General features: G+C 40.1%; 1 protein-coding gene across 1 annotated transcript in view; it reads right to left on the bottom strand.

Annotated features, from left to right (window-relative positions):
- Positions 1-18802, bottom strand: part of LOC308140133 (voltage-dependent N-type calcium channel subunit alpha-1B-like) — a gene marked incomplete at both ends in the record, with an annotated part of 213483 nt that overhangs the window by 70491 nt on the left and 124190 nt on the right. The window contains 8 exons of the mRNA XM_080509811.1: positions 2328-2369; positions 4327-4389; positions 7560-7666; positions 7843-7910; positions 9016-9133; positions 9439-9511; positions 15847-15978; positions 18379-18491. Of these exons, the coding sequence (XP_080365937.1) occupies positions 2328-2369; positions 4327-4389; positions 7560-7666; positions 7843-7910; positions 9016-9133; positions 9439-9511; positions 15847-15978; positions 18379-18491 (716 nt within the window). The remainder of the gene's footprint in view (positions 1-2327; positions 2370-4326; positions 4390-7559; positions 7667-7842; positions 7911-9015; positions 9134-9438; positions 9512-15846; positions 15979-18378; positions 18492-18802) is intronic.

The following is an 18802-nucleotide window of genomic DNA, read 5'->3' as shown; positions in this document are numbered from 1 at the left end:
AAAACAAGGCGATTTCATGAGCTGCTTTTGGAACGGTGTTAGTGTGATTGTTGCAATCCACAAGTTTCATCCATAGCCACATCGTCTTCTGTGAATTACCTTGATTTGATCAGGTTCTCACAAAGTTAGAAACCAAGAGATCTATGGATGACTCTGCACCAATGTTCACCATGGTAAAGTCTTCACTTACCATGCACAAGGACACGACGAGGTGATTTATAACCGTCAAAGCCAAATAAGATAATTTCCCAGGAGGTACAATGGCTGAACTTTCCATTGTTACATTCCCATGTTGTCACATTATTTGCCATATAGTTTATTAAGTTCAAGTTCCTCAAGGTTGAGGTTTTTCCAAAGGGCTTAGATTCAGGCAGAAAAGTAAGCCTTCCATGGTAAACTAAACTAAATGCAATTTAAGTCAATACAATGTTGGTGTCAATGGTGTAAAATTATTTTAGTTTTCTGAAAAACTTACTTATTTGTAAAGTAGAAAAAGAATGGCTTTTCACAAAAATTTCACTAGTATGACCAAAGAAAAGTTTGATACAAGCAAAGCTTTTCGTACCATGTGATCCAGTAGTTGTGTTTATATGCTCAGTTTTCTTTTCAACAGTCTGAATCAATTAATTCAGAATTCATAGATGGCATTGTCTTGTCTGCATGAACCCTAAATAGTGATCAAGTCACTATGACCATAGCAAGATTTGTGCTTTGCGATTTTAGATTTTATTTGCTTGTACACAGAATCTGACACCCAGCTTTAATCGGAAGCCTCACACTAATCTCCATGGATTTGTAAGATCGACTAATCGAGATTGTTTGCCTTTTAATGTCAAGAAACATTCATCTTGTTCACAGCATTATCAGAAAGATGGCGTGTTTCAAAGTCAGCTTTTTGGAAGAGTTGTACTTTTCCACTTGTGATGTTACAGACATGAACAAAATACCTTCTAAATTATAGTTGCCAAAGGTTATAAATATATGAATATGACCTAAGATAGAGTTTTTCATATATAACCAAACTACACTCTCCATACAGTATATGTTGTTTCTAAAGGTTTACTAGTTTTTGCAAGATTTCTTTGGGTGTATAAAGTGACAAATAATACATAGTAACGGAGACAATAACTCTACGTTTGTTAACCAGTTTTCATGATTTGTCCACCAGATGGACACCATATTTCAGTAAGAACTAAGCAGCAGATGACAATGCAACTCTCAGTCAACTACCTTAACATATCCTGAATTACAGCCAGACCATGACATTGAGTTTGTGAGTGTAAGCGCGCACAGAAATCCAGAGTTCTGAGAAGCTTTCGTCGAAATTATTTGAGAATTGCTCATTGAGGCATATCAAGGCCCTGTTTACATGACAACATTTTCAAGCGACAACACCACAATTCCACCGCATTTTGTGTGTCAGTTTACACGACAACGGTGGAACTTTTTAGAAACGCTCGGGCTCTGTCACCTTTTGGACGGTGGAATAGCTGCGACTGCAGAACGGCCACAGTAAATAGTTCCTCGGCACATGTACGAGACGATGGACTCCTGAGTCTCATGTCTCCCAGTCCAGATTGTCCTAAGACTCGGTGGCTTTAGAGTTGAAAGTCACCAGGATTGGCAATCCAACTTCATCGTCCTCCCATTTTTAATGTTCATCAAGGCCGAATGTGATAACTACATCGTTTTCAGCGTTTTTTCATTTCTTTGTAAAAAGACATAATTTTCAGAATGTGGAAATCCAAAGGTTTTCTGAAACAAAAACAAAAACGATGCCTTTTCACTTAAAATGCTGTTGCGTAAACCGAGCATAAAACTCTCAGAATTCCTTTTTTTTTTAAATCTTTACTGACGTTAAATCTGCTCCAAAACGCCAAAACAACACCTCCTGAATATTCCTGCCAATAAACATCTTCGTGGTTTTAAATGGGAACATTTCTATTTTAAATTTGTATATTCGGCCAGTGTGTGACCCCTGAACCTGTAGAACAAATCTTCGGACTCATGGGTAAATGAGACAAGTAGAAAAATGATAAACATGCTATGAGTAATGATTATTCCTCACATACTAAAAGAAAAAAAAACCCATAGTAAATCCAGACTGAAAAAGGTGATTATCTTCTAATTAAGAATCACACAATCAAAAATCTTTTGTTGTGTCGATGAAGCCATTAGTTATGTAGCGAAGTGCTACATACTGTTTCTGCCCGAGAGCACAGTATGGCTGGTTTACGGTATGGCTGGTTTACGTGGGGCTTTATGGGGGGAAAGGGGGGGGGGGGGGGGGGGGGGGGGGTGCTTTAGTCCTATTGGGTCACCTGTACCTCAAGACACGTCGAGCGGGGGAGGAGTAGACAGTATAACTCCTAAAAAAACAAGACAGAAGACACACAGACAGAAAACACAGAGGGCACAGGACAGATATCCACAAACAGGTGAGCTGCACACATACAGGTCAGGGCTTTTTGTGTGATTGCAGACAGGACAGCCAGAGGTGTTGAGCTGAGAGATAAGATGTTTTTTTTCTGGTTATTTCTATGGACAAAGCACATACGCAGTGGAGAAAGAGACAGGAAGAGCATTTCACAGTGAGAATGAGTGCGAGCTGAAAGGGGCAAGATGTTAAGTCGGTGGATCTGGGCCTCCATCTGCACCGTAATCAACTGAGACAGCAGATCGCTGGAGAAGGAGAGCAAACGTCAAGCTGCTGGTTATGTGGGGTTATTTTTTTTTCTTATTTTATTTAGCCTTGATTCATATTATCTTTTAAAGTGATGTCCCGGGGTCTAAAATTACAAACAGACTGGAAATGTCAAACTGCCCGTGGTGATCGCAACGCTCAGAGAAACGAAACTTTTATGGAGAGAATTATTCGCATCAGAGAGCGCAGAGCGGAAGACGAATTCCTGCAGGCGCCGATGCAGATGAGTTGCAGCCATCAACAAAGTTTTACACTTTGGGTTCTGTGCTGAGTGTGTGTGTGATGTGCTGCATGCAGCACACTGCGGAATTCTGCTCTGTGTTGCACCTTGCAGTGACGGTTTGACAAATTCAGACCTGGAAAATGGGATTGTTTCTTAATCAGTCTATTGTAAAATAGAGCATAAAATGAGAAATGACCACTTTTATGTATAAAAACTGGTTGTATCTTGATCTTTGACTCCTTTAACTATCAGAACTGTCTACACTGATGTCATTCATTTTACTATTCTTTACTTTGCTTTTTTTCCCCCCCAGAAAACTGCGGCTCACTGGAAATATTCTCTTTTTCTCACTATTGAACTTGTAAACTCAAGCGATCCAGGTGCGTTAAAATCTCAGTAGCTCAGCAGTTTCTGAAATACTCAGTTCTGTCTGTGTGGCAAAAACAGCCATGACACGTTTGCTGCGATGAGTGATTACCCATTAGCTTTAATGAGTAGTTGGATAGGTGTACTTCAGAAAATGGCCTGAGAGTATAATTTGAAAATTGAGTCGAGAAGAAATACAACTAGTAAATACTAGTAAATATATATCAATCAATTTAAATCTGAGACACACATATTCAATTGTGTGATTAAAAACCTCTGGAGGGATGATAATTGTAGGAGTTACATTGGTTAAGTCTCATAGTGAGACGACATGTGTCCGTTTACACGACAACGTTTCCAGTGAAAACACATTGTTTTTGCATTTTTGTTTCAGTACATTTAGTGGCCAGACGACCAAATTGGATTGTTATTATCATGACCCAGGAGAACATGGACTGGGAGTCATGTCACTGGAGGAAAACACTGTTGTTATTGTCCATCTACTGAGCATGTGCAGAACGTTTTACTATGGTCGTGGTTGAGCATGCACAGGAGCAGCATTTCAGTAAAGTTAAGTTTTCCCCCGTTTCCACGTAGATGGAGTCGGAGTATTTTCAAATACTTTTTGAAAAGTTGTATTTTCGGTTACTTTGTTGTTGTGAAACGTTGTCGGGTAAATGGACCCTAAATGACTAAAAGGTGAAAATCTGAGGGTCAATGTGAGGCTTTTCCCCAGCATAATATTTGTTGACTTCCTTATTTTATTTTTTTGTATTTTTTTTTACCAGTTGGTGAAGCTAAAAATAAATGAAACCATAAACACATTTGACTTCAGCAGCAGCAATAGTTTAATTACATGGAGGTCCAGGGGAGAGAAAGTTGGAATGAAGAGGAGCTGATATGAGGACGGAAAAATCACAGAAAAGACAGGAGGGAGGAGGAACGAGAGGAGAGGAGAGGAGAGGAGAGGAGAGGAGAGGAGAGGAGAGGAGAGGAGAGGAGGAGAATATCGTAACAGAGAGTGATAACTCACGGTGACTGAATGCTGTTGATGGACGACCTGCGAGAGAGTGCATCTCGATTTTGCTTTACAAAACTGTACATGCAGAACAAAAACAAAAGGAAAAAAATGAGACACACGTCTGAAGGGGGCCGGTGGAGAGACGGCATCTGTCAGTCTGTCTGTCAGTCAGTCTGCCCACTGGCCCCCTCCTGATTTACAGTACTGTGCCACCACAGCAACACAAGCTCAATGAAATTCTCAGGAGTTTTATTACAAAACAATCAAATAATAAAATCACAAAACTTTTTTATGAAAAATATAAAAGATCATAAGACTTTTCTAATTGAAAAAGTTTGATTTCTTCAATTGTTTTCTAACAAAACCCCCAAGTGTCTCAAACGGCACACAGATCGCACATGAAACAGTTTATTTCAAAGTGTTGGAACACAGCGCGGCGCGGAGGACACACCTTCTGAAAGCAAAACACAGGGTCACATAATATCAGTGGCAGGAAAGAAGAGGGGAGGAGTCGCCAGCTAACCGCAGATTTACCGTTTCACAATCTGACCGACGGCAATTAAGGAGAATCCAAGGCGATCACTGTGGCCAATGAAAGAGAGGCTTTGTGGAACTGCAGCAATGCAGACAATCTGCAATATTGGTTTTGGTCAAAGGAATAGATGAGGCGCATTGCAAAAACACCCATAATGCAACAGCTAAAGCAGTTTATTTCACTGCATTTTGCACCAGAAGGTCTCACTAAAATGGCTTTATGTTGAGATTGATGTCATTTTCAGTAGTAATTGTTTGGTTTTGTTAAAATATTGACAATTTCATCACGTACACTCTGTTTAAATGTAAAGGTTATCATTGCACTAGTTTACCGGTCTGATGGCCTCAAGAACTGAAATGTGTTTGACACTCTGGTTCTAAAGGCATTACTGTCTTCACTATAGGAAAGAAGTTCAACTTCTCTCCTCAAGAGAGAGTTTTTATTAATCTATCTCGTCCGTATGACTCAGCTGTCTTTCTGTGTTTAGCTCAAAAGAAAATTGTGTTTCTTTTCAGCCTGCTGTGGTTCCCATTAAAGAGTACACTGTGGCTGGAAAGGTCACGCTAACTCTGGCTGCTGTGCCTCTGCACCACAGAGTATCTCTTGGCGTTTGTGTTTTGCCTTTCAGCAATGTCTTCATGCAACATGTACTGTAAAACAGGCTCTACTTGTCTCAGACTACAACACAAAGATATAGCTATTTGACATGTAGTTTTTCAAACGGTTCCAGAGCCCCAGCATGAAGCTCATTGTACCTTTCCAAACAAACATTTTTCCAAGCAATTGTTTTTGATGAAGATTTTTTTTTTAACAATACTCTGATGCTGACAAAAAAATCTATTTGTTTTACCTCCATAAACTTAATTACAGAAACTGGCTTCAATCAAACGTAGATGAGAGATGCTAATTGGTAATATCTTTGAACGTTTTTCGACCAAAGTTAAGCCACACTCGAAGATTAGAATTAAAAACATGCAATAATTAGTGAGCATAAACTCAAAGGCTCACTAATGGTTTTGATAACGTATCTTGTTGTTTTATAAGGGTTTTAAACACGTATGCATAGACTTGCTTCCCATATGCATTTTGGACATCAGGAAATTTTGAACTTAATATTGATTATTTTTCAAATTAGGCCCCATTTATACAACGTTTTCGAGGGGAAACTCAAAACATTCATTGCATTTAGTGTGTCTGTTTAGACTACAATGAAGCTCACTGAAAACGCAACTTAAAAAACCCCCCCAAAAAAAACGGCTCCCAAGGTGGAACTTTTGGAAAAATCTCAGACTGCGTCTCCAAGGAAACGGAAGAAGATGGTTCAACTTCGTCTAAATGGAAATGGGGGATAACTCAACTTTTCAAAAACGCTCCAACTCCGAAACGCAACTTGATGAAAATGCTCTGTCTCCAAAAACGGGTCAGAATGCAGCTTTTTGAAAACACTGACTACATCTCAATAGGAAGTGACAACACAACCTGACAAAAATGCAACTTGATGAAACACCCTGTCTCCATGGACATGGAGGAAAATGTAAGTTTTCGAAAACGCAGACAAACTAACCAATAATGTGGATTTTGGAAATCTGTCACTCATGATAATTTAAGCAGTTTTTCTCCACATGGAACCAAACTATAACTCGTTCATAGTGTACACTGTTCTCTTAAATACAAAGCCCTCTGTGGAGATGCATGCAAATCTCTATTCCTAAACTGACCACATCAAGCAATTTCCATCCATTTCAAGATTCTGGTGTTAATTAAGAGTTAATTATAGGTTTTTCTTTCCTCTTGTTTCTGAGTTTCAAAATAGGGATGAAACAATCAAACCTCAGAGCCACGGTGTGCACACTAATGGGCAATAGAGCCAGGTCAAAAAGGAATTTCCTGTTTATGGCTCCTCACTTTCCAGAAACAAATGTCCTGAAGTAAACAGAGTGATCACGTTATCAAATCAACGCTCAATCATCAGGCTGCCCTCCAAAGTGCTTCTGAAATAAACAATTGCTCTGCAGTCATTATGTTTCTCTGACCGCATGTAAAAATGAGCTTATTGTATTTTTTTTTGGCTCAAATAAAATCTTCATATTCACAAATTGAGTGCAATGCCACAAAATGTACCAATATGGTTACCCCCAAATTTAGTCTTAACAGGCAAGTATTTCAGATTAGACAATACATAAAAGCCAATCCATACCAAAATTCCAATATGTGGCTTTGGGTAGAGACAGAAATAGTGTTTGGTCAGTGGTGTTAACAGCGTTGTATTCTGCTGGACACGTTTCTGAAGTAGTTGAATAATAATAATTGCTTTGCTTTAACAGCAGGTCGCAAATTTCATCAGAAAACAGGCCAAATAATAAAAATAACTTCAAAAACTTAAAAAGCGAAACTTGCCTGTGGAAGCTCACATGAGCTGGCAACTAAATCCTCCTTAATTGTCCGAAATATTCAGAGAAGGTCAAGAGTGGGGTGAAATAAACAAGAAACACTACGGGAGCACTCTCATAATGGGAGTGGATGAGGAACACACACACACACACACACACACACACACACACACACACACACACACACACACACACACACACACTTCAGAGCGGAAGGGAGGGACATCTTGAAGGACGACACACTGAACGACGAAAGGGGGACATTTGCTTCCACTGTGGGATTTCGGAGAGCAGAGAAGAGAGATGCTGGGGGAACTTACGCTGTGATGGAAATGTTGGCTGCTGACATGGGGCTGACTTCTTTCACCTCCAAAGCTTTCTGCAGGGCAAGCTTCTTATTGGCTGCCTCCTCTTGCTCCTCCTCATCCTTCAGACAGTTAAATAAAGGTAATCAAACACAGAGAAATACCACGGACATTTCCTCTTCATATGCAGGGCTTTTCTCAGCTCTGGTGTAATTCACCGGGAAGAAGAAAACATCTGTATTGTTTCACAATTGTCTACACATTAAAACGTCTGACCCCCCACCCCCACCTCCCCTACCTTAGTCAGCTCCTGTGCATTGGCAAGGTTGTCGACAGCGATGGCCAAGAAGACATTCAGCAAGGTGTCTGTATTACGGCGGCAGTCAGGAGAAAATACAGCTGTAATGTAATCCTGTGATAAGATTTTTAATATTCTGCCCAACCAAGACCAGAGGCCTGGGCCTGGATTGTGGCTTAGCAGGTTATGTCAGGGTTCACCCTTGAGGCCTTTCAGCACCACAAAGGTAGATAAGTTATTATAAAGGTACTTTGTGTTGCCATGGTAACTCACACCTAAACTGCTCTGAATTACTTTGTGCTGAAACCGACTGGTACTATGAAGCAGGACTCTTGAGTTACTTCAGGGTTATTCTTGGGCTTACAATCGTGATTAACTTTTAAATCAAGGTATGTTACCATGGTGACTTGTGCTAAACACCTCACAAGCTACAGACCAAGTTATGTTCAAGATAAGAGATGAGCTGATCTAAAAGACCATCAACTGACCAATATGTTCTCTCAGAAAATGTCCAGTCCATTTCTTAAAGGTCCTGCTCAATGATGCAGGATTCTGTCTTAGCAGGTTACTTCAGGGTTGAGTCTGGATATACATGTACTGCAATGGTGGTTACCTTTATATCAAGACCTACATCGGTAACTAATGCTAAGCACTTAATGCACTCCAGCATATTGAGGATTCATTCAGCAAGTATTGCTAAAAATGTCTACTGACCAATCAGTTCTCTTGGAAATTGTGAGGCCATTTGTTAAAGATCCTGTGGATCTATGTCTGCAATTTTGAAAAAAGACAATTTTCAGAGTTGAATGCAACCCCCTTGATTTTATCGTTGAAGACCTTTATGAGAGTTTATGAGTTGCAGTGTATTTGTGACCTTGCGGGACTTTTTTTCTCCTGCTGTTCCACTTTCAACAAGAAAACTCCCAACTTCCTGTTGAATTGATTGATTTGACGAACGATTAACTTTGGTAGGGTACTCCTTGGAGATGTTAACAGGCCAACAAATATCACGTTTTAAGCATTGAGAGAAAAACCTCTATGAACTTCTAAGTATGACATTTATTAATCCGCATCGCTTCACCTTCACTTTGAGCAGACAAAGAAAACAAATCATTCTCTAAACATGAATGCATTCCAAAATTGTGATTCCAATGCTTGCAAAAGTGAGGATACAGTTTCCAAAGAGCGTAAGCACGATGAAATAGATGGAGGAGAACATGCCCCGCCGAACACCTCCTTGAGATTCGATCCCGTGGTACATGACGGCGTTCCAGTCCTCACCGGTCAGAATCTGAGAGAGAAAAAGACTGATGAAGGGAGCACTGGAAGACAGGAAGTCAGGAAGACGGGAAGCCGTTGTGTAAATAATGCAGGGCGGTGAATGAAATGACTTTACGGAGTGAAGGGTTACGAGCGCCGACTAATTGAAGGCTTATCAGTGAGCTCATTAGAGCACGGGAGGCACGCGGACAACTCATTCAACCTAATTAAAATGACTGATAAACGTTCTTGGCGTAATAATGCACGTTTTCTTTTTCAATCTGAAGGTGTGTGTGTTATTGTATATGTGTGTGTGTGTGTGTATGTGTTTCTTACCTGGAACACAGTGAGGATGGCTGCTGGGAAGGTATCAAAGTTGGTTGTTGGGGTCTCATCTTCAAAGTTGAACCTGAATGAATCACGACAACAAAGTTACAAAGAGAAAAAGACATCAGAAGGAAAAGAAGGAACTTAGCAGCAGTCAGAGTCTCAGTGGGATCCAACATGCAGTTCAGGAAAACCACTTGGATAAAGAATCTTATTGGCTTCCCGCTGAACGATGTCAGCATTACCATGCGCACAGGTCATATTTCTGGAAACACCACAAATCCATATGAACCTGCCTGCGTGGGCCTTTTCGTTTAATGTTTGGTTTGTTTTTCACTGTTTTCCCTTTACTTCCTTTGTTGCTCCTTCCCTCTCCCTGCCTCACTGGTCTGTCTCGTCCATTTCTTTCTCTTGTCAGATCTGAGGTCTGTGTCTTCACCTAAAGGAAAGCTTTACATGACAGCATCATCAAGTTCAAACTGAAAACATCATTAGGTCCATAAACACAATGGTGCTCAGAGCCACTGAAACACAATTTTTTGAAAACACCTCCCAGAGTGGAACTTTTCAAAAATGCTCAGTCTAGTTTTCATGTAGATGGAGACAAACGTCTGGAAAACGCTGCGACAGCGCATCCACAACACGGCCAGTGATTGCCTCCAGAGTGTCATGACTCCTCGTCCATATTCTCCTGGGATTTGGTAGATTTATAGTTGACATTGACAGTAATTACAATCCAACTTGGCTGTCTCTGCTTTCGAATGCCCTTGTACTCCTATTGCTAATGTTTATCATGTTTTCTCCCGTTGAAAGTGAAAACCTCAAACTTGCACCCAAGAAGATAGAGTCATAATGTTCGCAAAGACACAATGAGATTTTGGTGTTTTTTTAACTGATCCCTGAAACTTTACAGATAATTCCAGTCAGTATTAACATTAGTGTAGTCCTGCAGAGTCCAGTGTCATCTTTGCTTTTGGATAAAAGCTGTTTAACATGCGTTGGATTGGGAGTTAAAGATTGTTAATTTCACTCTGGGTGAGCAAAAACTGGAAACTCTGTTTTTATCAGATATTAAAATACATGTATGTGACACTGACCAGCTTTAACTGCCATGCATCCCCAAGGGATAAACATATAAAGAAATAAATAACTGTCCAGAACACATAGACCAGTGATGGGGGCTTACCCAGCTCAGTAAACTGGCCCATAGGTGAGACAAAAGGACAAAACAGAACACACCAGAAACAGGGAACCATAGTGCCACTGTTCTGAGCTACATGTTCACTTAGAAAACTTCACTCTTGCTTTTCCACTGCTTGAGAAGCCTCCAAAGTACTTTACATTGTAGGTTGCACCAGTGGAGGCAGCTGCCATAGAAGGCACTCAGTCTCTTGCACAAGGACACTTCTACTTATGGATACGAGGGAATCAAACTAGCAACATTCCCATTGAGAGATGGCCAACTGAGCCACAGCCGCCCCCATCATGTGGCACAGTAAACACAGTGGCAAAATACAACAACTCAACCATTATGACAACGATCCAACATAAACTAGAGCAAAACAGTCTTTTCTTTTACCACAGACCTGATTCCTGATCACCAAGAGAGCTTTTTTTATTGTTAGTTGTCTATTATCCGTCCCCTTGTCGTCAGTCAGTCAGTAGCTGTCATCAGTCTGAAAACCAGACGAACTAGAGGAGGTGCGTGACAAGAGAAAACAATCAAAGCAGCCTGGTTATGTCAAGGATGCTTCATCCCTCCAGTTCTGGTATGAAGCAGGTTTTCATGCAGAGTCGCAGGTGGCCATCGTGACAAGCAGCAGTCTGTTTGGGGCTCAGCAGATCGAACACGAGAGTTTGATAGTGAGCAAAGAAACACGACCGAAATCTCTGTTACTGAGCGAAGGGAAAGAATAAGTGGCATCTGTGTCAATACACCAGTCATGGTGATTTGAAATGCATAAAACGTGTATTTCTGTTGCATAGATCAAGCATGTAGGACACGTCGAATAACAGAGCACAGAATAATTTGAACTTATTCCATATGTTGAAGTCAAACAACATTTGTGCCACAGCTTAGAAAAAGCATGGCAACCTTCCAAGGAATGTTCCCACGTCAGACTGTACAAACATTCACCCACCAGAAAACCTTTATATAGATCCATACCCTATACATCTGAATGTGAACGTCATTTCCGTTGTACGAAATTAATTCAACATCTTTTGTCAGAATTCCATGTATGGCACAAGGATATAGCTCAAGAGCATGTGGTGGACAAAATCTGTTTGGGAAAAACACAAACACACGTGCACACACAGAAAAGTTGTTCTGAAATATTTTAATGATACAGCCTCCTTGAGATAGAATGGGTCTGCATGTGGCTCCAAGACTAAACCTCTGACCTAAAATTAACAATTATTCTGTGTGTCTCCACGTCTGTTCTTCCTCTAAGCCAGAGCTTTTACAATTTTCTAAATGGAAAGCTTCGTATTGTCTTTTTACCCGATATGAATCCTGAATGGGAGCAAATCCCTCAAGCTGAGATTGTGAGCGCCGATCGCAGCTGAAGAGACTTTTCCCTCAGACGTGTAATAGACTTGGTTTGGCATCGTTGCTTATCGCCATCATGACGGCCATGGACACTTAGCCATGTAGTACATTTCTGAAGACACAATACCAGCCGGTAATATACGTTGTCTGGGATCAATCCTGTTCTACTGTGTACATTAAGGAGTGGTGGGAGGGGGTGACAGTGGGGGAGGGGCAACCCAACGCCATCACAGTCCCGTGCACATCTCCTTCTACCTTTGTCCATCCTCGTCTCAGCAACCCCCCCCCCCCCCTCCACCACCCACTCCTTTCCTTACCCTCCCCCCGCCCTCCCCTCTTGGAGGATTAGTGAACCCAGTACAGGAAGCCGTGGCGCCGGCGGTCCTCTGCTGTGCCTGTGTGTGTCGACCTCTGTTTACTCTGATAATAGGGATCGGAGGCGTGCTGCTCGGCTTCCACGCCTCGTCCGCCGAGACTTCATTAAATCAATCCCGGAAACAAGAGCACGTCAAGGCCCAACTCCCCGCAAGCCCGTGCCCTATATCTAATCCACATGACAAAAGAAGCAGGTTTACGTCGTACGGATGGAAGCAGACGCGCCTCTGAACGTAAATGTATGTGAGCAGGAGATAACGGATGTGATGTGTGTCAGGGAGCGTGATGAGAATTTGAACACACGTGTCTGAGCAACTTTATGAGTGGAAAAACACAAAACGGCAGCACAGTGTGCACACCGAATGTTCTTGATGGAATCCCACATGAATCCCAGTCAAAACTTTTATTGCGTGGTTTATTGTCCTCTGTGCGCATGTGTGCGCATGGTTACATTATAAAAACAACCAACAGTGCCCACTTGTGGACTGCCATGCGAACGGCATCAATTTCGGCCTTTGTTGTATTGAAAATGTTGCAGTGTAAACGGAAAACTTTTTTGAAACGAAAACACAAACAGTTTGTTTGAGTCAGTCCTCAAACTAACCATCCACTAAGAAGTCTAAGAAACATTTAAAATGGGGAGGGACACAAAAATATCACGTTCTCTCCCAGATGGCCAAGATTATTTAATCTTGTATGACCATTAGAGCAACTCATTTACAAAAAGAATACTTTAAATTACACTTAACCATGAAAAATCTATATATTTGATAATTTCCACCATAAAATGATCAGGTTTAGGACATTAAAGGTTATAATTGAAAAGATTTGATTGACAACCCTTTGTAAATCATTCATTTAGACACGAGAGCAACTTTTTTTAAATGAGGTTTTGGAAAAAAAAAACTTGCAAAACTTTTCACTCATTTCCCTTTTTGGATTATAGCTTATCATATGAAAATCTGGAGAAATCCATATCATTCGATCAAGATCATCAATCACTTTGAAAACAACTGATTATTTTGATTATGGATTATTCTGCCAACTTGCCTCTTTTCTTGAATAAAGGTCAACTCATTCAAATGTCAAAAATGCTCACAAATGTCAAAATGGGGAAAAACCGGTTGGCATTCAGAGTAAACAATAGTCTTTTGATGTAACTGACACGTGACGCTGAGAAACCCAACACCCAAGCAGAAAATATTGAAAAATGCCATCTCTCCGAGTTAATCAACAAAGACGGTCCCTACCAATCCAACTGAAAGCTGTAAAGCTGCAAAGAGAGAGAAATCCATTATTCTGTAAGAGTGAATTTCCTTTGAGCTTATCGTCTCTCTCTCTCCCTCCCTCCCTCCCTCCCTCCCTCCCTAAAACGTTGGACGATGTCCTGCGAGTCTCGGTGGGAAGACGGTCCGCTCCCTCAAGCTGTTTATCTTCTAATTCTCACAATTTTACCAGGAGATTACTTTTGGTGTTTTGAGAGCAGGGGAAATAATCTCCGAGTCCAAAAATAAAGTCTGCGTGTGACCACATATTGCTTCTCCTTCCTTCCAACACATTTAATCTTCTACTCAAGGTTGACAACCTTTTCTTTATGGAGGGTCTTATTTTTCTTCCTTTCTGGTTTTTACATAATCTGGCGTCCTCTTTTCAGGTAACTGGGGACTGGTGGGTTATTAGAATGAGGAACTCGGAAATGATTTGACACCTTGGGTCCATTTTTAGATTGCGAAGGTGAAAGAAGCGTGGCTGGAGAACAGAGGGCTCAGACTGACGGGTTTGGCCGGCGAGAAGCACCATGTGGACGTCACACTCATCTCACACTTGTCCGTCACAGCCGACCGACATGATGGTAATGATGGCGCAGCCTGATGTGTGGCTGGGCGCCATGGCAACCGCCTGCTTCAAACACATCCAGCGGAGGCATTTCCGAGGGTTTTCTGTTGTTATTACGACTCATCTCTCTAAACCCCCGAAGGTATACCTTACGTTACATTGAAAGCCATAGGAGTTGATAAAAATCTCATCTCATAGTGGAGCGATGCCAAACACGTTCTAGTTCAGAGGCCGCATGCAGCTCAATTTCATCTTGAGTGGCAACGGTAACACAGTGTCACAATCTATCAAATGAAGCTTTAACGTTTTTTCTTTGTTGTGGTGCAGAGTTTAAAAAAAGTACAAGTGTATTTTTTCGCATGAACAAACAAATTAGTACCAAAAATTCCTACAATTTCAACAAAAAGACATTTCTACATAAAAAATACAGCGGAGTGTACAAAATACTTCTGCCATAGCCTTTGTAATCTGTGATATATTAGCTTGTGTGTCATCAATAAAATTAAGTTTGGCAGTGGATTGTGGATTGCTTATTTGGAATTTCAAAAATGTTTAAAATTTTTAACTTGGCTGGATTGGTCAATCAAAAAAAATAACAAACTTGTAAAATAATAATCTTTTAATACAAGGGAGGGTCAAATATAAGGCCCATGGGCCAAAACCTACTGGAAAGAAGTATAAGGTTCTAATCCAAGCTCTAATCTAATTACCAGGCAAATTGGAAACATTTCAAAGAAAACATTGATTCTTCAACACATTTCTCAAAGGGAAGCTACACAACAGAACTACTCTGATACCCGAGCTGAGATATCAGTGATGCAGCCATGAAAGATGGGAAACTAGCATTAGCCTGAACGCCATGCTGCCAAGGTGAGTTTGTAAAAACACCCACAATACAACAGCTATGAAGAAGTTTTTGGGATATTTCACAGTAATTTGCACCAGAACTTTTCATACAATTATTATTTGAAGGCATTTTTGGTAGAAATTATCATTATTACAATTTTTTTTAATATAGACATTTCCATCACATATACACTGCACCACAACAAATTAAAATTAAAATTTGAAGTTCATTAAGACATTATTTTACCCGTCCAGCCGGCGAAAGATTACATTTGTCTGTATGTGGAAATATGATGTGTTTGACACTCCTGGTTTAATAGAAACCACGTTTTTTCATTCCGATACAATCAAGGATTGTCACAATAAAGTTTACATAAAATGCAGTGTCTGTCTAATAAATGTGTCCGTCCTGTTTGGACTTCATTCCCTCCAATATTTTACTTCCTTGATAACTAAAACAAATATTAAAACCTCCCTCCTGGTTCTGTGGCAACATGGTCTGACATGCAGGAGATGGAGAGTGTGTGTGTGTGTGTGTTTGTGTGTGTGACAGCAGTCAGACGGGGCCTGATGCCAGCCGTTTGATTAACTCCCCCCAACCAGCCCCTCAACCCAACCCCCCACCCCCCTCGACACCACGAGATGTTCCTGTCATTAGGAGACATGCGGCTCCTGCTGGGAAACATTTCAAAGGTCTGCAGTCGATCCAGCAGCTACCTGCTGCGTGGACACGTCTGTCACCACGGCGATCACACACCGGGCGAGGAGGGGCGGGGCTGGGGGGGGGGGGGGGGGGGGGGGGTACTCACTGTCCTCCGAAGAGCTGCATGCCCAGCAACGCAAACACCACGATGAAGAGGAAGAGGAGGAAGAGCAGGCTGATGATGGACTTCATGGAGTTCAGGAGAGAAACCACCAGGTTCCTCAACGAGTTCCAATACCTGAGAGAAACATGGGATTATTACCGGAACACAATGAAACCTTTGTTTCCGACAATTCCAGACACAAATGACAGAAGAACACAGAAAACGGTGGCAGACGAGCGAAGCACAGGAAGAAAAAGCTGCAACAAAAAGCAAAACAAGCTGTAGGTGGCATCAAAAATCAATGCGTCAGCGACTGCGGCTGCCAGTTTCACTCAATCGCAGGATAACAGCTAATCTGAGAAACAGGATTTTCACTGCAGGCGAAAAACAATTAAGGAATCGCAGAGAAAATAGAATGAAAATGAAGGATTGAGCAGAATTCATTCGATTCACTGGAGTGTTATTTGGTGGATAAAAACAACATTTTTATTTAGCAAGTTCTGATTTCCATCACTGTTTTGTGTGGAATATTTTTTCATATTTTTAGCACTATTTTGTTGCTACTCTTTTTTTTCCCCACTTGCTGCTGCAACAATGAAATGTTTCCCATTGTGGGACAAAATAAAGGATTCATTTAACTTATCTCCTCATAAAATAGCACCATAATAACCCTTAAATTAAAACAATCACTACGTAAAATGACTACAATCTCAATATAGCGTCAATTTTAATGAAACCATCTGGCGCAAAATACAGTGAAATGTCCCAAAAGAAGTTTTTACAATTTTCTGGTTGGTTTTGCCAGACTAGACCGGACCAGTTTAGGTCCACGGGGCCTTATGTTAGACACCCCTAATATATCGTTTCAATAATGAAAAAAAAAAGAAGAAAATAACACAAAGAAGCATATAAAACTAAAAATGCTGAGCTGATGTGAGCTTTAATTTAAAATAAATGTTATTTTATTTAAAATAAACATTATTTTATACATACAGAACATTTAAGTAACCTGATCTAATTATTTGGATATGTTTGTCATTCAAAATGAAGTAGTTCCTCTTTTAATTAATATAAATGAACAGATTTTGTTATTTTCAATTATCCATTATTGTCATTATCCAAACATTCATATTATATAAAAGATAAAACTTTGAAAAAAGGACCAAACATTTTTTTCCATTTAGTTTATTTAAAAATAAGCAAACAAGGCAAAAAAGTAGCAGATAACTAATAAATAATAATGTAGTTATTCAAATATTATTCACTTTATGAGATTATTAAATACTTAAAAAAATATGCTGTGAAACAATGTCCTATATATTTCAACACTATAAATGTTTAAATCAGTTGAGTAGTTTTCTAAACATACTTTACAGTTTTAGTTCTGTTCTTGTCTCTTGTCACCAGTGAATAATTAAATCTTTAATATTATAATCCTGAGAAATTTAACACTGATATCAAGTGTTTCTGCGTCACCTCTTCTATTCTCCCTTTACACACTCCCCCTTGGATCAATTCTCCGGAAACATGGCATCATATTTGCTCTTTTTTTAATCTATATGTCCATTAGATTCAACCATATATTATATTGCTATATCCTAAATAACTACAATATGTTTTATACTTTATTCAAATAAGATGGAACCCCCTTTGATTAAGGTTTTCTTGACATTTTGGAAAAAGTTTATTTCTGTTCAACTCCCAATGATAATGATGTAAACTACTGAATCCTAAATATAAATTATTATCACATTAACCTCAACCAACACTGATTTAAAAAGTGTTTCAAGATTATATCAAATCTATCATTTATTGTCACTAAAAAAACATTTTCACCACTTTGGTTACAGTTTAGTGTAACATTAAACATGACGTCAGCTTGTTCTTGAAAAAAAAAAAAGGTTCAATTAGACGAAGCCAAGTAATTGAACCGGTTTCTACTGGGAGCTTTCCAGTATTCTGGCCCCGTTGACACGACAACGGTGCCACTGAAAATGCAACTGTTTGAAAATGCTCCGACTCCGTTGTCGTGTAAACGGATGAAAGTGAAACTTTCTGAAAATGATCTGGCTCTGTCTCCATGGAAATAGTAGAAATTGTGCCAGTGTACATATGCAATAACAACAATGACGGCCTCCAGAGTGTCATAAGTCCCGGCTCACATTCTCCTGGCAGTTTTATAATCACCGTGATCACAATCCGAACCCATGGCTTGGATTGTACCATGTCTGTATACGCCAGTATTGCTGTGTAATTGGACTTCAATTTCAAAACGTTCACATGCAAACGTGAAACATTTCTTAAACAAATGCAACAATGCACTTTTAACATGAAGTGTTGTGGCTTCAACGGAGCCAAAGAAGAATTATTTCAGCCTATTTTGTTTGACAGAAACCAAGAACAATTTTACCTGCAAACCTGAAATAAACAGTCATATATTTAATGACACAAAGGGGATGAAAATGATGAATAATACACACGTCAGAAGCCTGAAGGCAAACCTGCATTAAGAAACTTCTTCTGGTGTGAACTCACTTTGTGACTTTGAAGATCCTGAGCAGTCTAAGGGCTCTCAACACGCTGATCCCAAACGACGCTCCCGGTTTAATCATGTCCCAGATCACCTCGAAAATACTTCCCACAATCACCTGAGGACCAGAGCACAGGCACGTCAGCGGCTGCTCGAAAAGGCTGTAAAATCTCATTAAAACACGGTGCTGTGTTTTAAAATAAACACATTCGATTGGCTTCACAGTATAACCTGATAACCTGACATGAATATAAATAGGAGAAATCGGGAGCATCAGTTGAATCAGTAGAAATATTAAGATTTAATCACTTTATCAATGTGACAGTAAATGACGAGCAATAAAAGGGTCGACTTTCACCAACGAGGAAAAAAAATATTCCGGTTGTTCCAGCATTATTTTACAATCTGGCCCTTTTAAGATGAAACTGG

The sequence above is a fragment of the Blennius ocellaris genome (assembly GCF_963422515.1).
Source record: "Blennius ocellaris genome assembly, chromosome: 15".
NCBI lineage: Eukaryota > Metazoa > Chordata > Actinopteri > Blenniiformes > Blenniidae > Blennius > Blennius ocellaris.
Note: the sequence above shows the minus strand (reverse complement) of the source record. Positions and strands in the feature narration are given on the sequence as shown.